At 40.4% G+C, this 25,544-nt stretch overlaps 1 protein-coding gene across 3 annotated transcripts; it reads left to right on the forward strand.

Moving 5' to 3' along the window:
• The first annotated feature begins 385 nt into the window (after positions 1-385).
• LOC119719485 (piwi-like protein 1) lies at positions 386-23,550 on the forward strand. Of its 3 annotated transcripts, none has more exons than XM_038188959.1 (19): positions 386-491; positions 1,146-1,391; positions 1,992-2,207; positions 2,813-3,027; positions 3,979-4,103; positions 5,154-5,234; positions 6,798-6,992; positions 9,653-9,827; positions 10,613-10,791; positions 11,887-12,007; positions 13,297-13,481; positions 14,227-14,302; positions 14,818-15,018; positions 16,643-16,749; positions 17,333-17,403; positions 17,769-17,922; positions 18,739-18,864; positions 19,371-19,518; positions 21,196-23,550. In XM_038188959.1, exons 2-19 carry the CDS (start codon positions 1,172-1,174, stop codon positions 21,310-21,312), a joined length of 2,712 nt encoding a protein of 903 aa, XP_038044887.1. In that variant the 5' UTR covers positions 386-491; positions 1,146-1,171; the 3' UTR covers positions 21,313-23,550. The 3 variants fall into 3 exon arrangements, with proteins under 3 accessions (XP_038044887.1, XP_038044888.1, XP_038044889.1); XM_038188960.1 differs by having other exon boundaries at positions 387-491; positions 1,129-1,391; XM_038188961.1 differs by lacking the exon at positions 386-491 and having other exon boundaries at positions 1,322-1,391; positions 1,984-2,207.
• Positions 23,551-25,544: the final 1,994 nt, after the last annotated feature.

Raw genomic sequence — 25,544 nt, forward strand, 5'->3', positions numbered from 1 at the left:
CCCACTTTTTTTTCTATTATTCCCTTTTGTGTTTCTCTTCATTCGGCCACACATAACCTTAACCCAAAAATGCCTCTAAACCTGTTTTCCAGAAATGGGGAAACATTGTGTGGACGTTGGCAAGTCCACACAACGTTGCTGCTACCTAGTTTATGTGGACCTCTTTTGTTCGGAAGTCCACACAGCCTGTGTAATGCTTGTACACTGTCCCGTGTGTGCCTTTTTGGAGAATGTTCAATTTTATTTTTTTAAACCTATGTGCGATGATTTACCATTGAGTTTATTAGTGACTAATAAACTCAATGGTGACTCAACGGTAACTTGTCTATTTCTTGACAGTTCATATTTCTCATCTTTCCCACAGTTAAGTGTCTGGATGTATCCAGCTGAGGGGCCTACTGTGTCCTGGAAAAAGTTCTTGCAGATAGAAATGGTGGACAACATCCAGCTTCTTTGTGATCCAAGCAACAAAGAAAATCATCTGTAAAAAAGTAAGTTGACTTGAGAATGTAAAGAACGTGCTCATTGAGTATTGAGAGAATATGCATTCTGGCAAAATGCAACGGAACTGAACACAGGTTGTGGCGGGGAAAAAATGCCAAAAAAAAACTGAATGAGAGTGATTTTTTTTTTCAAATTTATTGATTTGGTAATCTTTGATATGTCTACTACATATATTTTATAGAAATACCTTACAAATTGTGGAGTGCAAGTGTTTTTATGGAAAAAAAAATAATTGGAAAAAAATAATTTGCATCTTTCATTTTCACAAATACCAACTTGAAACTTTAAATGCCTTTTTCTCTGTACTTTCCTTTTTTGACACGTTTATAAGAGTGAACTTTAAATAGCCATAACTTGTCAACACAATATCTGATTGGTGGTAAGGAGCATTTTATTCTCTTTCTTAATACGCAAAAAAAACTCTTATTGGGGGTACCTTTTCTTAGTAAGACATTGGGTTAGTTTCCTTCAACCAGACTGTTAAAATAGGATAAGTAAACAATCTAAAGTATAAACTTCAGGACTTTGTGTCCCATTAAACAAATGCTTGTAACTGTTCATTGGTGTTGCCATTTCACTGTTTTACCATCTATAATTGCTGTAAACTCTGTTCATCACCACAAGCTGTTGTTCCTCCCCAGAGCAAAGAAGTTTGGAATCACCCAACATGGCTGACAGTCAGCAAGGCGTTGGCAGCGGGCGTGCCCGTGGTCGGGGGCGAGGCCGCGGCCGTGGGCGGGCCTCTGCAGGGCAGCAGCAGGGCCAGCCCCGGCGGCCTGGGGAGGCAGTGCCTGCCACGCCCATGCCTACTGGTGATGCCGAAGCCATGCCTGCCCCAGGGAGGGGCAGAACCAGGGGTGGGGCTTCCCAGGTCCCTGGATCAGGAGGTGGGTGTCTATTGACAAAATTTTTTCAGGCTGAGAGTTACATGTAAGGTTGCTCCATTTTAAAAACAAAATCTATTTTGGGGGGGTTGAAACTTAACACAAAAAACTCAGCACATTTACATATACACGTACATGCTCTAATATGATGTTACAAGACATGAATTCTTTGATCACTTTATAAGTTTAGGGTTTAGGGTTTAGAGTTCAGAGTGTGACACTTTTGTCCTACCCTTGGTGCTTTATTTTCCATAAATTTGTATTTGTTGGGTAAGTGGTTTGCTATAAAATCAAGATGTCAGATGTAACAGGGACAGGAAAAAAGTGGACCCCAAATTTGTAAAATGATCCTGTAGATACAGTGTGAGTAAAAAACCTATACACTTTTAAAATTGGCCATAGTTTCATTCTGTAGCAACATAGATAAGATATTTTCATAGTGTAGTTTTTAGAGTAACTCTTCCTGCCTCTTTTGGTGATATTTTCACTGGATTAGTTTTCATGCATGACTGCACAGGAGACAATTAAAGGGGTCGGGTGAAATCTGACTTGCACCAACTGGTTTATACTCACACTGTTTGAACTACTTTCTTTGTTACACAGCTGCTATCAGCATGGAGCAAAGAGCGGCCATGGCCGAGAGTTACCATCCTCATGCCCCGAGGCCAATGCCAGCTGAAGCGCCCCCTACAGCTCAGATGGCAGCGTTGAGCGTGGGCGGGGCCCAGGGTGCTGAGGGAGGGGGAGTCAGTGGCCGCGGCAGACAGACAGAGCTCCGCTACGGAGAACAAAAAGCACCCAGACCCATTGATAAGAGAGGTAGGTCTGGTGCCCTGTAATCCCTTATTGATGTGCCAATAACAAGGGTGTGAAATCTCAGCTTTAAAGCTGATTTCAGCTATTTTTATTAGTTTTGGATTCAGCCTTTTTCAACTTTTTCCCTCACTTGTTGTGTAAAAAAGTATAGGAAATTTCCAAAGGTCAGCTTTTTTACACCTTTTTCAGATGTTTTCAGCTATTTTTATCAGTGGTCACTCACACCCCTGCAATAAATATTCCATTTTCTCATCTAAAAGCTGTCTTTAAAGGTAGGGTAGATCATTGGTCATTAGTGCAGTTTTTCCCACAGCGCCATGAAAATATGCCTCGGGCCTTAGCTCACTGTGTTGGTTGGTAGGTAAGTTTGTTTCTGCATTCAATAAGGGACAATAACCTAGTCATGTTTTAAATTGCGCCCTAAATCAGCGTCTGGGACAACAGAATGATTCAGTATCCAGCATTGCCTTTGCACAGGCACCTACCTCACAGCAACAACAGCATTTAAGTTTGAAGTCATCTCTCTCTGTCACAATTGAGTGAGAACATGTGCACAAACTCCATTGTACATTAAAAAAAAAACATGCATTTTTCTCATAATCCTCCAGGCAAGAAAGGAAAGCCAGTGGAGGTCTTGACCAACTGTTTCCGCATGAAGGCTGCTGATCAGTGGCTTCTGCACCAGTACAGCGTGGACTTCAGCCCCGTTGTGGACAACCCTAGGGCACGTCATGCCCTGCTACGGGCTCACTCTGAGATCCTAGGCACCCCCATGGCCTTTGATGGGATGATGTTGTTCCTGCTCCGAAGGCTTGATGAGCCGGTGAGTAGATGTAAAATGTGTTTTTAACCCTAACCTTCCCAAATTCAAAATCCTCTCTGCAAAGATAAAAGATTTTGCAGGATTGAGGCTACATGGCAAAAGTATGTCACTGATTTCGAAAAGAAATATTCTTAACATGAGATAAATGCCATATTTCTAGGAACCTCCCTCAATCTTCTAAAATCCTCAGCTGTATAGGAAATCAAAGTTGCATTCTTTGTTCCTGCCCCATGTTATGTGATTTTAGCTGGGCTGTATACCTTCCACAAAACTAAGGATCTGAGGATCTGAGAGTGACAGGGCTTTCACTACAGGGTAGTAAAAAAAAAAACGAAACCAAAATGTCGGGACTATTGTTTCAGTGAAGTTCTGCATGTAGCACTTTAAAATCTAGCATATTAAAGCCCAATTCATAAGCTTTCTTTTAGTAAAAGAATCATTCAAATTACTCATGTACTTTTCAAGTTACAGAATTTTTAAAACAACCATCGTTAAACATTCTGTCCACGGATCACAAAAAGGTAAGTGTTCTTTTAGTAAAACGAAAACAAATCAGATAGGGATGTGTGTGAATTGTTTTCGTTTTTACTGAAAGAACGCACACTTTTTTGTGATCCGTGGACAGAACTTTAAAACGGTGGTTGGGTTTAAAATTCTGTAACATGTACATGAGCGATTTGAATGATTCTTGTACTAAAAGAAAGCTTCTTAATTTGCCTTTCATACCCTAGATTTTGAAAGTGCAACAAGCAGAACTTCACTGAAACAATAATCCTGACATTTGGGTTTCATTTTTTTTGTACTCACACTGTATAGAGTTATATGTACATTTCACAAATTTTTTTTTTCAGAAACAATCAATCTCCACACAAGATGCAAAGTTGTAAAGATGTTTTCATGAGATGTATATATATTTTCTATACTTATTTTTGTCTGTTTTGCAAACTCTAGGTGACCAGGTTTCAAACCAAACGCCGTGACTCTGATGACATCATCACCATTACTGTGGCTCTCAAGAATGCGCTGCCTCCTACCTCACCAACCTGCATGCAGGTTTACAACATCATCTTCCGCAAGTAGGTTTGCTCTTTTTTTTTTCATCGTTGCTGAAATTAACCCTAAACCCCCGAGGGTCTTTTTGCTGGGAACCATCCTCAATCCTCCAAAATGTTGCACTTATGTTCAAATGTAGGTTACCCTGGGCCTCAATCCTTCAAAATTGTCAGACAAGAAAATGCATTCATCCTCAATCCTCCAAAATCCTCCTCCAAACACCATTCATCCTCAATCCTCCAAAATCCTCATGTTTCTCAAACACCATTCATCCTCAAATTATAGGTTTTGCCCTTCACCGACGTTTAAACACTGTATACTCAGTGTGTTACCTCCAGAGTGAAAGATGGAAAAAATCACTTGGGTGAGACTCGAACCCACGACCTCCTGCTTTCTAGTGCAGACGTCTGAGGTCGTGGGTTTGAGTCCCACCCGAGTGATTTTTTTTTTTTTCACTCGGGAGGTAACACACTGAGTATACAGTGTTTAAACGTCGGTGAAGGGCAAAACCTATAATTTAATTTATCACCCTGACGCAAAAATTCCACCATTCATCCTCAATCCTCCAAAAACCATCCAGAGGATTTTGGAGGATTAGGGTTAAAGAACACGTAAGACCCAGGGTTTTTATTTAATGGCATACTAAATAATGACCATCCGTGAAAAGCTGAAACAATCAGTCAGAATTGACTTAGAAATCAATCAGAAATGATTATTTGTATTCTCAGAGTCCTTTGTGAAAAATGACAAATTTGATTGACAAATCTCCAAAACTTTGAAGAAAGTTGAGTCTGTGTGGAAAAGTAGGAAAGTAATTAGTTTACTGTCATTTTAATTTCAGTTTTATGGAAATAATACAATATTTTCAAAATTATCAACAGGTTGTTAACAGTGACAAAGATGCACCTTTTAAATGCCTTCTAAGCTATTGCACAAAATGTTCAAGTGTAAATTTCAGTTCATGGCCTCTTAAAAACAAAGATACAATTTTGAAGTATATTTTTTTAAGGAATTCAGTGAAGCGTAATTCGTGCTCGCAATTTTTTATCACATTGTTACTTTCACTGTTTTAGGATTCTTGGATTGGTTGGTTTTGAGCAGATTGGCCGGAACTATTTCAACCCCAACGCCAAAAGGGAAATCCAGCAACACAAGTAAGTGAAACCATTTAGCTCATGTCTTAAGTTGAACGTAGATGTGAAATATCTGTAGCCATAGGTCAGCATGGCTTTGAGTTTCTTTAAAAATTGTTTGAAGTGGCGGAGATTGTATATAGTAATAGACAGAGCCATGAAGCAGAAATATGGATTGCCATTAAATATGAGAGCCTTTTGTGTGGATTTTGCAAAACATCTTTCATTTTTGCAGGTTTGGTAGTAAAGTGAGGAAATTTGACACTGCACATGTTGGCCTATGTAGACTTGCTATATGTCACCTGCCATATCATAATGAGGAATAAACCCCCCCCCCCCCCTTTGACTTTTCAAGTTACGTACATCATGTTAAAGCGTAAATCATTAGCGTTCAAATGATACCAAATTTGTTTCTGTAGCTTAATGTACTCCCAAGATATGCCGCAGGAACTTCATCAGTGTCCCACCAAATTTTACCAACCTCATTTCGAGAAAAAGGGCTTTGAAGAAAGAAATGCACATTGCGCTGCGAACGGCAGTGGAAAACGTTCTTCAGTTTCCAACTTTTGGGGATATTTGTTCCCAACAAAAAGGCAAAGTGTGAATCTTGGATAACTTGGCTTTTCAAAAAAAAAAAAAAAACCAACATTGATTTCAGGAGTTGATTACATTGTTTTGGGGGACATTCCTCATTTTGTCACAGTAGGTCACATATTGTCGCTTTGCTCACGAAGTGACAAAAACTTGAAAAATCGACAAAAGTTCATCCAGAAACAATCGCATTTGAAGTTATTTATTTTTTCAAAAGACATTTTCGACTACTTCGCAGTAAAAGAATTTGGAAATGTTTCCATTGTCCCATAGCTTATGATTTGCTCTTTGCTGATTCATAGTTGTTTGTTAAAAATAAATAATTAAATTAAACAGTAATTCATTAATAAAACTTGTTTACGCTTCGTGAAAACATCAATACTTTGGGTCCTATATTTTCCCCATTACTTTGTACACAGTTTTTGTGACTTCGTGGGAACATGAATCGCGGAGGCTTTACTTATTTGTACTTTTGTCGATGCAACAAACTTGCAACTTTTACGCGTCATACGACAGTTGAGCGCACGCGCGTCTGTCCTTTTTCAACAACGTTCGCGCGCACGTGTATGCTCCCATCCTGACGTGTGTAGTTCCTCCGGCCCTGCCCACGAGGTGACTTTCTGTCACTTCGTGAAAACATTTTACACTTTTTACACTTCGTAAAAACAAAAACACGGATTTCAGGCTTTTTGTCAAATTTTGTTTACAATAAGTAAGAAAGTAAACAATTTTTCGCTTTGAAACTTGGTCAAATTGTTCCTTGAGACAACTATAATAAAAAGGCTAGTAAAACTCAAAATCGAACAGTTATCGATTTTCGAGGTTTTTGTCACTTTGCGAGTAAAGCGACAATATGGCAGATCAAATGTTTACAATGGCAGAAAAAAATTAAATTATGCTTACACAGTTTTTAAGACTGTTTTTTATTGTGTTGATTGTTCCCCTTTCCTTGATGCTCCTTTCTCTCCGTCATTTCTCCCCTCATCCCTCCAGGATCCAGCTCCTGCCAGGTTTCATCACCTCCATCTTGCAGTATGAGCAGGAGGTCCTCCTGATGGCGGACGTCTCTCACAAGATCCTGAGGACAGAGACAGTCTTGGACATGCTGGCTGAGATTGAGCAGACCAAGGGAGCAGGCTGGGCGGATGTGGCCAAGAGAGTACTGGCAGGAGAAATTGTCCTGACCAAGTGAGGAAACAGCATTGTTTGGTTAAGTTTGTTTCAGATCAGGTCTGTTTGGTTGGATTGAGTTAGTTAGGTGTGGTCAATTTCAGATCCATCAGTTCAATTGGGTTAAGTTTGGTACATACAGGGTGAGTCAAGAAAAAGTAAACACCCAAATGTTGGGACTGTTGTTTTCATGAAGTTCTGCATGTAGTACTTTCTAAATCTAGGATATCAAAGCCGAATTCATAAGCTTTCTTTTAGTACAAGAATAATTCAAATTGCTCTCGTACTTTTCAAGTTGCAGATTTTTAAACACAACCAACGCTTTAAAGTTCTGTCCACGGATCACAAACAAGGTGTGCGTTCTTTCACATCCCTATATGTGATTCAGTTTCGTTTTGCTGAAAGAACGCTTACCTTTTTGTGATCCATGGACAGAACTTTAAAACAGTGGTTGTGTTTAAATTTCCCTAACTTGAAAATTGCATGAGTGATTTGAATGATTCTTGTACTCAAAAGAAAGCTTTATATGAATCGGGCTTTCATATCCTAGATTTTGAAAGTGCTATATGCAGACCTTCACTAAAACAATTATCCCGACATTTGGGTTTCTTTTTCTTTTGACTCACCTTGTATATCAGTTCAGTTCACTTGAGTTTGGTTTTTTTTAGTCCGATGTATTCGGTTCTGTTCGGTTCCGTTCTAATCACTTTGGTATGGTTGAGATCGGAATGGTTTGGTTCGGTTCAGTTCGCATCAACTCAGTTGTGTTTGATTTGGTTTGCATTGATTCAGTTCAATTTTGTTTGTTTGAGTATGACCTGGTTGACTTTAGATCATTTCGGTTTAGTTCCGTTTAGTTGAATTGGCTTTGGCTTGATTTGGTTTGGTAGGGTTGGGTCGGCCTAGGTTGGGATCAGTTGGGTTGAGATTATCAGTGAATGGATGGTGTTTGGGTTTAGATTAGTTTTGGGTGATATAAGCAACGGCTACCCACCCCCCCCCCCCCCCATAAAAAAAACACAGAAAATTTGGCATCCGGAGAAAGCACAGCCATATGAGTTACCACGATTAGCTGAAAGAACATAAAGTCCCTTTTTTCTGTGAAACTTTCAAAAGCAAAACTTTTTTTTTTGCGAGTGGCTGTTTATTGTAAACGTCCCTTAGAAGCGAATAGCGGTAGTTATTGTCTAATGTAGCCATGATATACATTTTGAACGCCCCCCCCCCCCATGGGAAGATAGTGTCACCTCCTCCCCCCCCCCCCCCCCCCCACTATTTGGTTGTACAGAGGGCGGGTGTCCAGTGAAAAACCTTGTCTACCTTTATAACCTCAAGCCCCGCCCCACATGTACCCCACCCCCCCACCCTAGGATGAGAACCCTGGCTACGGCATTGGATATTAGTGGATTGAGATAAGTTGAGTTGTGATCAGTGGATTGAGAGAAGTTGGGTTTGGATCAAATAGGTCAAGGTCAGGTGGGTTAAGAGCAGTTTGGTTGAGATCAGTTGGGTTGTGATCGGTCAATTGAGATCAGTTGGGTTGAGATCAGTTGAGTTGAGATCAGTTGAGTTGAGATCAGTTGGGTTGAGATCAGTTGAGTTGAGATCAGTTGGGTTGAGAGAAGTTGGGTTTGGATCAGTTGGGTTGAGGTCAGTTGGGTTTGGAACAGTTGGTTTGGATCAGTTGGTTTCGATCAGTTGGTTTCGATCAGTTGGGTTTGGATCAGTTGGGTTTGGATCAGTTGGGTTGAGATCAGTTGGGTTTGGATCAGTTGGGTTTGGATCAGTTGGGTTGAGATCAGTTGGTTTTGATCAGTTGGATTTGGATCAGTTGGGTTTGGATCAGTTGGGTTGAGATCAGTTGGGTTTGGATCAGTTGGTTTGGATCAGTTGGGTTGAGATCAGTTGGGTTTGGATCAGTTGGTTTGGATCAGTTGGGTTGAGATCAGTTGGTTTGGATCGGTTGGGTTTGGATCAGTTGGTTTGGATCAGTTGGTTTGGATCAGTTGGGTTTGGATCAGTTGGTTTGGATCAGTTGGGTTTGGATCAGTTGGGTTTGGATCAGTTTGGTTGAGATCAGTTGGGTTTGGATCAGTTGGGTTTGGATCAGTTGGGTTTGGATCAGTTGGGTTTGGATCAGTTGGGTTGAGATCAGTTGGGTTTGGATCAGTTGGGTTTGGATCAGTTGGGTTGAGATCAGTTGGTTTGGATCAGTTGGGTTTGGATCAGTTGGTTTGGATCAGTTGGGTTTGGATCAGTTGGGTTTGGATCAGTTGGTTTGGATCAGTTGGGTTTGGATCAGTTGGGTTTGGATCAGTTGGGTTTGGATCAGTTGGGTTGAGATCAGTTGGGTTTGGATCAGTTGGGTTTGGATCAGTTGGGTTTGGATCAGTTGGGTTTGGATCAGTTGGGTTTGGATCAATTGGGTTTGGATCAGTTGGTTTGGATCAGTTGGGTTGAGATCAGTTGAATTCAGGCATGCAACTTTTCCTCGAATCAGCTGATTTCCTCTTTTTTTCACTAGAAAAACACTGTACAAAGTCTTAGAAAGATTTCAATTTCCTCTTTTTTGTGTGACTTCCCAGTTGCATGCCTGGTTGATAAGATCAGTGGACTGAGAGAGGTTGGGTTTGGATGAAAAAAAGTAACCAAATAAATTCTGGATGGCTGTCATTCAGGTACAACAACAAGACCTACCGAGTGGACGACATCGACTTTAATATCAATCCCATGAACACATTCGACAAGTTGGACGGCACTAAAATAACCTACGCCCAGTACAACCGGGACGCGTACGGGCTAAATATCAGTGATCTAGGACAGCCACTGCTGGTCAGCAATCCAAAGAAAAGGGTGAGTTATTTCAGATCTTATTGAAAGGGCATTATATAACATCCAAGTAAATCCTTGTCATTTGATTAGAGGATTGTAGGTCAAGGGGCATTCAATAAACGAACCATTGCACGGCCTATGTCATAACCGTTCATTTTTGGTTCCATTCACCCTGCATTTTTGTCCCATCTCTTTTGATCTATTGCACGCCGCGCGCACTCTACGATGCGCAGCGGCCCGACACTATACAATCTTCGCACTATTTAAACCATTATCATGCATAAAGGCAGTACAAAACTTGCCTTTGAAGTTGATGCAGTTGCATAGATGGGTTTTTTTTTAAATTGGATTAAGAAATTACAATATTGATTTTCATTATGGTCAATGATTTGACTTTTCAACCTCTGTTAGCCTTGACCAAGCTGGAAAAAGTAGTGGATATGGTGCACTTTTGTGAGTTTTGTTTGTTCTTCAAGTCTTATCCTCCAATCGAATGACAAAGATCTAATTGGTTGTTATGCAAAACAAATAATGAATGTCTTGCATTCGTGCAATTGTGAGAATATTTTCATTCGTTGAAAGATGGAGTGTTTCATTCAACTCGGCTTCGCCTCGTTGAATAGAACATTAAATCTGTCACTAACCTAATTATCTTCACTATTAGGCATGCGTAATACAACTAATGTATCTGTATTTCATAGAGTCCAAATTTCACACAACACACGCCCGTCAACCACAAAGGAAGGACCAGGAGCCAGTCCATAATCACAGGCAGATTTATTTGTGGTTTTTTTTTATTGTAATAGGATCAGCGCCGGGGAATGATTGATCACATCCACCTGATCCCTGAGCTGTGTACCCTGACGGGGCTCAGCGAAGCTATGCGCAGTGATTTCCACGTCATGAAGGACCTGTCTGTGTACACTCGCATCACGCCCAACGTCCGCATGAAAGAGCTGACCAACTTCATCGGCAGCTTTCCCAGGTCAGTAAGGTTTATTTTTCCTTACATCCAGAAAAATTTTGTTCAATAACAATTGATGGTAATCTACATTCAGCCAAACTTTTGTGCACCATTTTAACAGTAAGCCAGCACTTTACACAAAAATAACCTGCCCAGCGTGTGAGTGTATTGATTTTGACTCGGTGACATCCAGTGATGTAAAACTGGAGCCCAGGACTCGGATTCAAGTCTGTCTTGAGTCGCAATTTTATTGACTCTGACTCGACTCGAGTCACATAGGCAAAAGACTTGGGCTTGGATTCAGACTCGGCCATCATGACTCCGATTTGACACTAATGACTCGGGACTCGTGAGCAGTGAATCATATATTTATTTTCACCAAAAACAAACCATTTAAGCATATTTCTTCCCCCCCCCCCTAAGTAACATTTCAGAAACACTAAAGAACGTTAAGCACATGAAATGTACCACACCTCACTCCAGGTGGTGTTGCAAATGATGAAAGTTTGTCATTTAATGCACCCCTCCCTATATCCTGCAACATCTCATATATTACATATCACTTTAAGTGAGTCCATCCTGATTCACATCCATCCATCATCCATCCGTTTATAGTCCGCCCCCCCCCCCCCCCAACTAGAGGGTTAGATTCCATGGTGATCATGTCTACTTGACCCAGTCGCTTTCTTCCACTCTATTGGTCCATAGATATTTCATCCATTTTAATGTAACATATAAATGTTACTCAGACTCGAACTAGAATCAAATGACTTGTTGTTTGGACTTGGATTTGGACTCAGACGCGACCCAATTGACTTGAGACTCTGACTTGGACTCTGACTTGGACTCGACCCTGAAGTGACTCAACCACAACACTGGTGATATGAAACGTAATAATGTGTATGCTTTACAGAGTGGACTTTTAATATTAGGTTTTGCCCTTCACCGATGTATAAACACTGTATACTCAGTGCCTAGACTGGACCTTTGCTGGTAATTGAAAACATAGCTTGTCAATGGCAAAACTGAATGCCACAATCACAAAATATTTGATTCGGGCCCAGGCTGACCTAGAAAAATAATGATTTGTGACCTGTGCTCTTAACCTTCTTTCAGGAATCAAGAGGCGAATACTTACCTGCAAAAGTGGCAGGTGAGCTTTGAAGCTCAGCCAGTCAGGATCAACGCTCGCATCATGGATCGGGAGAAAATCCTCACCGGTCACCAGGGAAAGAATGTGAGTCTGACAAAGAGATTGGGACGTTGAGCTGAAGACCAGTTTACAATTTACATGTATTTTTTGTGAATGCGGAGTGAATTTGACATTTGGCTAGAAAGGTTTGTTGGATACGTTCTATTTCTTTTCTCTTTTTTGGAGCAACACAATTGTTCATAATAAAGAAGGGTGCCTAAAACTAACCTGTTGAAGTTTCAGCTCAGTGGATAAAATACAGGGTGGGTAAAAAAAAAAGTGAACCCCAAATGTCGGGACATCTGTTTTAGGGAAGTTCTGCATGTAGCACTTCCAACATCTAGCATTTGAAAGCCCAATTCATAAGCTTTCTTTGAGTACAAGAATCATTCAAATCACTTATGTACTTTTGAAGTTACGGAATTTTAAACACAACCTTTTCATATCTTAGATTTTGGAAGTGCTACATGCAGAACTTCACTAAAACAATGGTGCCGACATTTGGGTTTCGGGTTTTTTACTCACCCTGTACATTTCGAGAAAACAAAATACAAAATGTATGCGCAAGTTTTTGTATCTTGTAACCAAATTCAGTTGCTAACACGCGTAAATATGTGTGTGTCCATAACTATATTTTGAAAACACTTTGTTATCAGCACCCAGACTCTAAGTGGTCTTGAACAGAGTGATAAATACCGATGGAGCACATATTTATTCCCATTCATAAATACCTTTTCGGTAAAAAAAATCATTTAATTCTTTCAAAACATCCCGATTTTGTTCAACAAATTGACTTTATGCTTTTTGAAACATCCCTCTTGCAAAATAATGGAGTGTTCAGCTGGCGAGTAAGATGTAAACAACCCTTTTATGCCGCGCAGAACACACCTGGCGCGTTGCGTTTTGAATTTAGAACTATAAAATTCTGACTCCCTGGTAGTGTTGCGCATGCCTACGTGAGGATTGTGAACGTTCAACCAATGAAACGATAAGAGGCACTGGATTTTTAGGAGTCCACATTTTATTGTGACACTGGTTTAAGACCAGCTAGCCATGTCTTTATCATCCGTTTAAGACCGGCCACGTGACGGGCTCTCGACCAATAGGAATGCGTAAACTGTCTTAGGTATTTATGAATGTTACTTTTCTTTTGAATGATATCATTTTAGGTGGAATCATTTCTCAGGATATGTGATACCAGTCCTTTCTTCACTTTGAGCAAGGTTTAACTGACATTAATTCGGTAGAAACTTTTCTTTTGGACATTCTTCTCTGGAATTTTGAACAAAATGCATGAAAAGAAAATAATCCTATATGCCTGTAAACACCAACAGGAGATTTCCTTGGGTGAGAATGCAGAGTGGAGCAGAGATCTGCGGAAGGATCTGCTGAGCTGTATTGGTCTGCACAACTGGCTGCTGATCTACACAGCGCGTGATAGCAAGAATGCCATGGAATTCCTGAACGCCTTCAACACAGTGGCGCCACGTTTGGGAATTGAAACCAGACCACCCTTAATGTAAGGCTGCTTACAAGATTGTTAGTCAAGTTATTTGAGTCGAGTCCAACTCCAGGTGTTGAGGCAATTGGGTCGAGTCAGAGTCCAAATTTGGAAGCAATAGGGTCGAGTCTGAGTCCAAGTTTGGAAGCAATAGGGTCGAGTCTGTGAGTCCAAGTTTGGAAGCAATTGGGTCAAGTCTGAGTCCAAATTTGGAAGCAGTTAGGTCGAGTCCGAGTCCAAGTTTTGAAGTGATGGGGTCGAGTCTGGAGTCCAAGCTGGAAGCAACTAGGTCTGAGTCAAGGTTTGAAAGCAGTTTGGTCGAGTCTGAATCCAAGTTTGGAAGCAGTTGGGTCAAGACTGAGTCCAGGTTTGGAAACAAATGGGTCGAGTCTGAGTCCAAGTTTGGAAGCAATTGGAACGAGTCTGAGTCCAAGTTTGGAAGCAATTGGGTCGAGTCTGAGTCCAGGTTTGGAAGCAATTTTGTCGAGTCCGAGTCTGAGTCTCAAGTTGCCAAAAACTTTTCTGTGGAGAGCAGTGAAGCATGACTGAATCTGCCTGCTTGCCATGAGCTTAACGACACCAACACATTGTGCAGGGATTTGAAGTGTTTCTGTACTCCACAGAAGATTGCCTCAAAATATTTTGGAGTGTGGATGCCAACTCGATTGGCTAAAGTGGTTTTGCCAATCTTGAAGGGCTTTAAAGTGCAGAATTTGTTGCTATCCTTTTTCTCTCTCTCATTATTTTTGTTGGTGTTCTTTAGATGTGAGTTACGTGATGACCGAACCGAAAGCTTCATTCGTGCTCTCCGACAGAACTTGAGTCCCCAGACACAGATGGTGAGTGTGATTAAAGGCTGCCTTCTCAATTATGACTTGAAAGCCTGTACTCCCATAGCCTTGACCAAGTCTGTCTACTTGTTCCCTGAGAGAAGACTGTTTACCATAGCCTGAACTACTTATCATAGTGAGCATATAGTTTGCGTGAAGGCTGTCTTTCGCCTCGACTGTTGGGGAAAAGTTAGATATGTGTGTGTGGGGCGTAATGAAGCGTGCAGATAAGCAAGGGGATCGTTGAGGCTACTGTGCACGGCGCAGTGTTGTGGCAATTCACATGTACAGTACAACGGGTACGCAAATTAGGCTAATATGTAGCGGCCGCTTGCTACGGGAACAAGTAGACAGACTTGGTCAGGATCAAGGCTAGTATTCCCATCAAATGTCATCGGAAGCTGTTTTTTGAAGTGAACTTGCATGCTCAGTCGCCTCATTGCCTTATTTTCACAAAGCCTAATAAGCACTTTTACCAGTAGTATTCAGAATTTTGTTTACTTTTTTGTTCCACCGTTACCCAGGTTGTGTGTATCCTACCAACTATTCGTAAGGATCGCTACGACGCCATCAAGAAGTTCTGCTGTCTAGAGGCGCCGGTACCCAGCCAGTGCATTGTGGGTCGCACTATCAACAAGAAACAGACCGTCATGTCCGTAGCTACCAAGATTGCTATGCAAATTAACTGCAAGATGGGCGGAGAGTTGTGGACAGTTTTAATTCCAGTAAGTTGTGCAATGCTATTCAATCTCATGAATATGTATGAGCTGTACACTTGTTCTTCTTTTTTAACATTTTTTAAATGCAACATTCCAAACAAGTTTTTTTCCCCAAATACATCAATGTTGGCAGTTGTGATGTTTGTATCCAAATGAGAAATTTTTGGCTAACGTTGGCAAATGTTTTCATTGTTAACGGCGGGCTTAGACATGAGTCAATGCCATCTTAACCCGTTAGTCCCTGTACCGCCCCAAAGCACCCTACCTGTTAACTACTTATACCGCCCAAAACCACCTCAGCACTTTGCAGTAAATACAGTGTATAACAGTGACTCGAGTCGAGTCGAGTCATTTTAAAGAAGTGACTTGAGTCAAGTCGAGTCATTAGGTCAAGAAGGTCGAGTCGAGTCGAGTCACAGTGTGGAGTCGAGTCGAGTCAAGTATTTAGCTCGAGTCAATTCGAGTCACAAATATTTGAGCACTGTACAATAAAAAAAAACACAAAAGAGAAAGTCATTTTTTGGCTTTTTAAATATTACATTCGGGCTACTGCATGTGGCGACACCACATTTGACTCTTAATGAAAATAAAAAGGGGGTGCCAGCTGATTATCATTCAACTAATGGGGACACTGATCAAACCACGTATGTATATGTATACAATATTCGCGAACATTAAACGTGACGTGAACAAAAACCAGCACCGGCGTAAGTCATTGCAGATGTTTTTCGCAAATTTTTGCTTTTATTTTTGGGACTCGAGTCTTATTAGCCTTCTTCGAGTCGAGTCGAGTCATTTGCTTGCAGTGACTCGAGTCGAGATTGAGTCATTTGCCCTTAAGCACTCGAGTCAAGTCGAGTCACCAAGAATTGTGACTTGAGTCGGACTCGAGTCGAGTCATAGACTCGAGTGATTACAATTAAAGTGCAGTAGATAAATTTGGTGTCTGGTTCCCAGACTGCGGCCTTACTATTGTTGCATAAAAAATTAATCAGTGACCAGTCTAATTTCTGGGACATACTAGGGTTTTGTAACTGAGTCACAAAAAAAGGTTCCAATTTTTAAAGGGGCTGCAGAGAAACCTTTAAAACATGCATGACCATTAATTCAAGTAGAAACTTGCAAAAACAACTTTAAAAAGTGCTCCCAAATTCATCCGTGTTGGCCATTTGTGAGAAACTGCTTCATTGTTAGCAACCGAGTTGTGAAGATATCATGTATACATGTAGTATGCTCTGTCTCCTGACGACAGGCAGAGCATACTGTCCAAAACGTTGAGTTTCTCCCGGTTCTTTTCAGAACCTGACAAACTCATAAAAGAGATTGGTCACATACATGTAGTGCTACCGTAAATCTTTATCTTATTGTGAACATTTGTCAATCTACACAGCCAAATAAAGAGCTGGAGATTCCTTTACATTTTATGTAAATGTTTCACTTTTTGTAAGTTCGTTGCTTTGTGCAGATAGTTTTACATGCACCCTATTACAGTTTTTGAGTTTATTCATAAGTTCCAGTGAATTCATGTATTGATGCATGCTTGCAATACAATGAATTGGTGTTCTACAAAAGTTAAATAGCTTCGTCTTTAGCTCATTCTGTCTCCATTTGTCTTTCCATTTTCCTTCAGTCCAAAATGTTGATGATGGTGGTAGGAATCGACTCTTATCACGACTCCGCCACTAGAGGGCGCTCTGTCGGTGGCTTTGTCGCTTCCATGAATCATGACCTTAGTAGGTGAGTACACTATTTGGTCATTATTTCACAGTGTTACTTTTCATGCAGTCGTAAGCCAATTCGGCTGCACAGCTTTAGTAACTTGAGCCTCGTGGTTACTGCAGCTGTACATATGAGGAGCATTTAGCATGGACAGTGTCGCTAGCAGAAAGTAGATATCAACAGTAGGTCTTCTGAATCGCATCCCAATTCCATACTTCTTGTGGATTAGCTTGATACAATCCAAAATTTGCCGAATTACAAACCAACTGCTAACGGAAACTTTCAAAAATGCATCACATGACGCATCTTTACCCTGTGAAATAATTCTGCATGAAATAGTGTCATTCTGAAGAAAAAAAGTGTTTGAAGGTGCAAGGTGAATCCAGTAACTAGACCCCAACAAATTGTGCATACATTTTCTCAGTTTTCTCAAAATGTAGAGTATCCACTGAGCTGAAGCTTCAACGAGTTTAGTTGTTATGCACCTTTCTTTAAGATTTTAAGCAATTTTTGGGTTCTTCAAACGGAAAAAATTGCACACAAAAATGATCCTATGGACCTTTTAAAATATTTGTCGCTCGCCATGTTATTGTGTTTACAGGTACTTTTCACGATGTACATTCCAGCACACAGGACAGGAGCTCATTGATGGTCTCAAAGTCTGCATGACAAGTAAGTATCTGACGGAGCACACATGCTTGGAGGGACAGTGGGTGTGAAATGTTTTCCGTCCCGATTTTGCTTCTATCAGCGTCCCAATTTTGCTTTTCGAATCTCCATGCTATACACCATTATCACGTTGCGGTTATCTTGATTTTTTTCCCATTCAAATCAACACAACCAAAGCGAGGCTAGAAGGAAAAGTAGTCTGGTTCCTTTTTGCACAAAAACATTATCATTCAGTACTGTTATTGGATACAGGGAACATGACTGAAATAGTGGCAGCATGACAAAGGTCTATTGCAATCTGCCAGTCTGCCCTCCCTTGGTTACGCTGCTGGTCATTTCCCTGCATGTATATATTTTTTTTTGTTTAGGCGCATTGAGGAAGTTTAAAGAAATCAACGGTAAGTTGCCCGAAAGAGTCATCATTTATCGCGATGGCGTCGGTGATGGGCAACTGCCGGCTGTGGTGGAGTATGAACTACCGCAAGTGATTGATACCTTCAGGATGATAGGAACAGACTATAGGTAGGTTGAGTTCTATCCCTGTGTCGTAGTTGAGTCCGTTACCAGTCCATCACACATGTCCAGTCATGGGTAACAGCATAAATAGTGATATTGGAATGTTTTTCGTAGAGTTCGTTTGAATAGCTTGTGACATTGTTTGTGATGGACTAAACTACAGCGCGTCCCCAAATGCCGCAACATATTTTTGCAAGGCTCTAGCGTCACTGTGGAAACACGTACCGCCATTATTTTTATATCATTTTAAAGCTTGGAATCCTAAGTTTATCCCTGGTAAGTATTGGTTTGATTTTCAAAAAAGTTTTGAAATTTGTGTTCAAATAAAGGCATATCAAAAACAAATTTAACTGATTTCAAGGAAAATCAATCATGCACATTTTTTCTAATGTGGAAATGGTTCATCATGTTCATGATGCGACGATCTTGTTGTCTTTTACTTTCTGTGTTTTCTATTCTTTTTGATCCACGTAGACTACACCTTAAAAGAATTCAGATTATTGTTCTTTGTTTCAAGTTTCATTTTGAAATTTTCAACCTGATGACTCGACTAGACTCAAGTCACTTTTTTAAAATTACTAGACTCAACTCAAGTCACTACTTTGAAATAAGTGGACTCAGCTCAAGTCACAAAATTAGGACTATACAACTCTGCCAACAGAATATGTTACATGGTTTATCTGTGTTGTTGCCTCATATTATATTCGCGTTTTGAATCTTTTACATTTTGCTTTTTGACATAGAAGTGTCGTTTACTAGTGTCTCATGTCATGATAGACAAGACTGTGCCAATAGATGTTGTCTTTGATTGTTTGTGTTCAGCCCTAAGTGCGCTGTGGTCGTCGTTAAGAAGAGAATCAACAATAGATTTTGCTCCTTGAACCAAGGAAATCTCGTCAACCCATCCCCAGGAACGGTGATCGACTCGGTGGTCACCAAACCAGACTTGTAAGTAAACAACTCACTGGAAAAACATCAAATAGAAAACAAATTATTATTCCTGTACACTGTAACTAACCAAAAATAATAACTTCTGAAAATCATAAGTTTGTTACTAGTGCAGTGCCCGTCCAAAATGTACCTGTTTGGAACGGGCAAATTGCTTGGCCTCCGGTAGACCCTGCAAACGTGGTGGTGTAGAGTGTAGTGCCTGTAGAGCAGCGGGCCATATCTACACTTCACTGTTGCGTAATCCTCCCCTTCAAAAATGGTTGAAGCACGTCTCACCATTGTCTTTCCCCTTAAAGAAATGGTCAAGTCCATTCAGCCAACCTATAGACTAGAATTAGTCTAAAGGATAAATTTGTATTAACCCTAACCCTGCTCCGAGTATTTTTATGACCCTGCTAAATCCAACAATCACATAGATATTGAAGACTGAAGCCTACTGAAACTATTAACATTTATTTTGACTGTATGTATCACTCTGACTGGTCTCCATTTTGTGTCCACAGATACGACTTCTTCCTTGTCAGTCAGTCTGTACGCCAGGGTACGGTCACTCCAACCAGTTACAATGTGATCTGGGACAACTCGGGTCTGGCACCAGACAGCATGCAAAGCCTGACCTACAAGCTCACCCATCTCTACTTCAATTGGCCGGTAAGGAGCGGGGCAAGTTATGAACGGCATTCCAAAGCACTGTAACTATCCTGTATATATGGGGGGCTAATCGTCCTTACTCGCAGCATGAGCTGAATTCGGGCAATTCACAATGCAGTGCGCCACCAAGAGTTTGCCACCAAGAGTCCATTTTTCAAGTTTACGGTCGACAAAACATGTCCCATTTGAATTAGTGTCAGTAGACAACTTGAGCAAATATGTCATAGATTGGGGCATCGCGTTCTGCCGCCTTACAAAAAACACTAAATTGATAACAAGAAAAGGAATAACAAACAGTGCCTCGGATCATACGCTTATGAAACCACTGACCCAAAAAAATAACAATTTCTAAAATCCTGCGCTGCGAATTTGTCCACCATCTCCCACAATGTGCTGGGAAAAATGAACTCTCCGTGGCAAATTCTTGGTGGCGCACTGCATTGTGAATCGCCCGAATTGTAATGCACGAAGCTACAATGTGGTCTTGCCAAAGGCATGTAAAGGCACCTTGGGCTGCCGCCGTATGACCCATGTCTGACCACGGAGCACAGCCAGAGATCCAAAGTGTTGATTTTTGCGGAGGGAGGAAAACCGGAGGTCCTCATGGAACAAAGTTGGCAAAGATTGCTGCTTCAGTATGTGCAATGTCATAAGACATGTCATGAGGGAACAAAGATGGCAGACGGCTAGCTGCTTCAGTATGGGCAATGTCATAAGACATGTCATGAGGGAACAAAGATGGCAGATGGCTGCTTCAGTATGCGCAATGTCATAAGACACGTCATGAGGGAACAAAGATGGCAGACAGCTGCTTCAGTATGTGTAATGTTGTAAGACACGTCGTGAGGGAACAAAGATGGCAGATGGCTGCTTCAGTATGTGCAATGTCATAAGACATATGTCGTGAAGGAACAAAGATGGCAGACTGCTGCTTCAGTATGTGCATGTCATAAGACATGTCATGAGGGAACAAGGATGGCAGACTGCTGCTTCAGTATGTGCAATGTAATAAGACATGTCATGAGGGAACAAAGATGGCACACGGCTGCTTCAGTATGTGCAATGACATAAGACATGTCATGAGGGAACAAAGATGGCAGATGGCTGCTTCAGTATGTGCATGTCATAAGACATATGTCATGAAGGAACAAAGATGGTAGACTGCTGCTTCAGGATGCACATGTCATAAGACATCCCATGAGGGAACAAAGATGGCAGACGGCTGCTTCAGTATGTGCAATATGTCATAAGACATGTCATGAGGGAACACAGATGGCAGACGGCTGCTTCAGTATGTGCAATGTCATAAGACACGTCATGAGGGAACAAAGATGGCAGACGGTTGCTTCAGTATGTGCAATGTCATAAGACACGTCATGAGGGAACAAAGATGGCAGACAGCTGCTTCAGTATGTGCAATGTCATAAGACATGTCATGAGGGAACAAAGATGGCAGACGGCTGCTTCAGTATGTGCAATGTCATAAGACACGTCATGAGGGAACAAAGATGGCAGACAGCTGCTTCAGTATGTGCAATGTCATAAGACACGTCATGAGGGAACAAAGATGGCAGACGGCTGCTTCAGTATGCTCATGCCATAAGACAGTACAGTGATTATAGAGTTCAGTGGTCTAGTTCCGTACTCATCTTGTCTGTTTCTTCTGTTGTTTTGCAGGGAACCATTCGTGTACCGGCCCCCTGCCTCTACGCTCACAAGCTGTCTTTCCTTGTTGGCCAAAGCCTCCACAAAGAGCCCCGGATTGAGTTGGCTGACCGGCTGTTCTTCCTATAAGCAGTAAGACCAGGGGTAATATGTTAACAATAGCTGAAGTTTGTCAACGTTAGCAGCTTTTGCTCAAGTGGGACAGACTGTTTTCTGCTGACATTTGCGAATGTTAACAACAAAGGCATATGGTCTTCCTTTGTCGTATTATCAGAAATGAAACTTTCATGCTGTAATGCTAAAGCTTCATTTTGAAGATGTCATCACTATTTTTCTCTTAGACAAATTAGCAAAAACAAAGTGGCTATGGAGAGATTCCAAATTAATGTAAATGGGGCACAAAAACATTAATGAATGTCTCTTCCAATTTGTCATCAGGTGCAAAAAACATGAAATGCTCATGATGAGGTTTTTGAGAAGTTGGGTCATTCCATGGTTCGGATGGTCACCATCTCAGATTTTTGAAATATATTTTTACATAAGATTCAATTGTTTCGATTTTCCATAAGATCCAGTTGTTGCAATCTTCCATAAGATCCAGTTGTTGCAATCTTCCATACGATCCAATTGTTGCAACCTTCCATAAGATCCAATTGTTGCGAACTTCCTTAAGATCCAGTTGTTGCAAACTTCCATTAGATCCAATATTGTTGTGATCTTCCATAAGATCCAATTGTTTCAATCTTTTGTAAGATCCAGTTGTTGCGATCTTCCATAAGATCCTGTTGTTGCGATCTTCCATAAGATCCAATTGTTTCAATCCTTTGTAAGATCCAATTGTTGCGATCTTCCATAAGATCCAATTGTTGTGATCTTCTGTAAGATCCAATTGTTGCAATCTTCCAATTGTTTGCTTTTTTATAAGTTAAAAAGAAAAGTTAATCAAGAATTTTTTGTAGACTTAAATTGTAGAATTGTGAACTTGCACAAAATGAAGGCTTGTAGATGAAATGTGAAAATTTTAAATGTGATTTATTTTAAGTCACACAAGTTTAAAAAAACCCACAATTTTATGAGGTTTCTGAAAGTCTTTTCCAAAAGTGTATAGCAGTTACAATTTAGAAAATCCATCATGTGGTTTGTAATTTGACTGAAACACGATAGCAGTGTTTTATGTGTTATGTACATCTTACATCCTGCCAAAATGCCTTTGAACAAAATAATGACTGTAAATCTTCAAAATGAAGTTTTTTATACTTACAATTTTCCCTGTTTAAGAAAGTGTGAATAAAAATTTAGGTTAAATTTTGTTCTGAGAAATGTTAGCAATTGCAGATTGAAGTCTAGCTGTGATGTATAGTCAAAGGGGCTTTGAATGAGACTTTAAACATGGACACGTCACTTTGCCCATATGCAGGCTAACAATGTTGCCAAATTTCTGATTGGTATTCTTAACACAGCCTAGTGTTTGCATGGTGCTTGTGCTCTTCAGCAAGCCACTTTACTGTGACTTTACACTCTCGAATACTGTGTACTGAGAAACCCAAATCTTAACATAGTGCAACCGTGCAGCACAAGAAAACAGACTTTTGCTTGAAGTCCAACACAATAGACCTCATGCATCACAGGCATCTCAGAGGCTGTTCTTTGTTATTTTAATCTAGTAACTATGAATACACAAAAGATAGACTCATGCCTAGCCAAGCAATACCAAACCATTGCCCTCTAACTCCACCCTAATGCATAAGGTCTATTAGTACTGGTCCGTAGAGTGTTTTAAATCTTGTCATTGGTTTCTCTGTAAACTCTTTTCACAGCCTTTTTCCAGTCTGCTAAAACTGTCCATCTTTTCAAGTTGGACAGACATGTACATAGATAGATAGATTGTAATGCTTATATAGTGCTATCCATCGTATCAACAATCTAAAAGCGCCCCGTTCATCAGGCCACGAGACCACACGGCAGCTGATATATCAGCACACATTCGGTCTTCTACCCTCACAGTATACTGATTTGTACTCCTGGGTGGAGAGAGGCAATTGTAGTAAAGTGTCCTGCCCAAGGACACAAACACCATGTTCCTGGCAGGGTTCAAACACCGTAACCACAGGACCATGGCATTCTTTAGCCAATCTACACTTAAAATGTTAAAATTGGTCATTATTCAAAATCAGTGGCAATAGTTGATAAGATAGAGGAAACGTCTGGGTTTTTCTTTTTATTTGAATGAAGACATTAATTATACTTGAATCTCATATTTACCTTATTAAAAAAATGGCAAATTTGTCTATAGGTTTTCTGGGCTATTTTAAAATGTTTATCATTCGAATTCACCGTTTCTAATATTCAAATTCGTCAATCAACATCGATTTAGTGCACTTCCAGTGTTTAATTTTGTCTTTTTTCAGACAATTTTAACTTTAGTTCAAACAAATTCAAACAAGAGCACACGTTCGATTTCGTCTCGTCCACGCCAAACCTTGTTATTCAGAATTCAAATTTGTCTAATTGATTTATATGAGACGAATTCGATCTCTGAATGCTGCCATTCGGCAACAGCTTATACGAATTTGATGTGTAATGACGAATATTCTCGACCCGGTGACCAAAGAGGGTGACCAAACTTTGAAATTGAATGGTAAATGACTTCATTGGTTTTGTTAAAAGCGTGTGAAATTTTTCTCGGACGAAATTGAATGATAAAGTTGGTGAATTTGTGTAAATAATGTTTTAAAATAGCCGGGAAAACCTATATTAAAATACGAATGTGGTACATTCAGGATTTTTTTTTATCTTAACCAGTAATTACTAATGTGCTTTCATTTCAGTCTTATTAATTATCAATTATTACTAATTAATAATTAATTGTATCTTTCTAATGAGTTTGTTCTTAAGAGTTCTTTATTTGATTGCATATTGTGTTTTTAATTTTTATTCATAAATAAGCTTGTTTTGTTTTCTGGTTTTGTTTAATTAATCCTGCAATATTTTTTATTCCAAAAAGGTATCTAAATATTTTATTTTTTAATTTCATTTTGTAACTTTATGTTGCTTGGGTCGAATAAATAATAATAATATTGATTATGTCATAATCTTTGTTTATGTTGATGCTTGTACCTCTGAAGTAGTAATAATTGGAAGTATAATCACATCTATAATTTCCCCTATTTTATTGAAGTTATAGTGTCATGCGCAGTCGCAAGCAGACCAAGGGGCACATGAAGACCAATACTTGGCACAAGATGGAAAATATAATTTGCCAAAGAACTTTCACTAAATTGTGGAAGGGAATCCTTACGAGAAGAAAGACGTCAAAAACCCTTGAGAGAAAAAAGAATATGTAGGCAGCTGAGGGATTTCAGAGGATTCTTATACATGTAATGTTTTTTGGAAAATGTGTTGGCCCTGAAAAAGGACCGTTAGGGTCTAAACAAACTTATTCAGTTGATGTAACTGAATAAACTTATTAAATGGTAAAGGCAGCTTTTAGGGGGTCAGTCTTGGGTGATCTTCGTTGCTCCTGTGATCTTTATTCCCAAACTCAGTCAATGGATAGATCGTTGGAAATCGCATGCATTTCTCGATTTCTCCGGGCTGTTTAATACCTGTACGATATTTAATCCAAGTCAAGGGCGTCAATCGCTCCTCGAAAGTGGGATGGAGGGGGGGGGGGGAAGACATACCTTGATCAGAACCAATGCAAGCGCGAAGCCCTTGGGTCCCGCCTTAGCTTAAAGGCTCCGAAAATTTTCCGGTAATCTAGATGCTCTGTTGTGCGATCTGAGGCAATATCTGACCACTTTAACTTTTTTTTTGCAAAAAAAAAATCATCATTTAAACATGCTTTTCGAGTTTGGAATCATTGAATCAGCTGTTCTGAGCTATAGAATCATATGCAGGCTACATACAATTTGTATTCGGGGACGAAAAATGTGGGGAGGGGAGAACGATGATATCCCCGGCCCCACTTTAAAAAGTGGGGGGGGGGGGGACTTGTCCCACAACGTGTCCACACCCTGTCCCACACCGATTGACGCCCATAAAGCTTTTTGATAATAATAATAATAGTGGATATTTATAAAGCGCACGTATCCACCAGGACTGGTGCTCAAGGCGCTACATCATTATTACCCCTGCTCATTGGGCACATGAAATATTCCAAATACCATCTCAGCTCCCTGGGGAGTATACAGCTCGATGCAGCCTGTTAGGCGCAAGGAAGCTAATTCAATCACAATAACCATCTCTGCCCTCACAGGTACCCATTTACTCCTGGGTGGAGAGAAGCAATGAGTGACAAAGTGCCTTGCCCAAGGGCACACGCACCATGACCCCGCCAGGACTCGAACCCACAACCTGCA

This window comes from Patiria miniata, unplaced genomic scaffold (genome assembly GCF_015706575.1).
Source record: "Patiria miniata isolate m_02_andy unplaced genomic scaffold, ASM1570657v1 HiC_scaffold_8, whole genome shotgun sequence".
NCBI lineage: Eukaryota > Metazoa > Echinodermata > Asteroidea > Valvatida > Asterinidae > Patiria > Patiria miniata.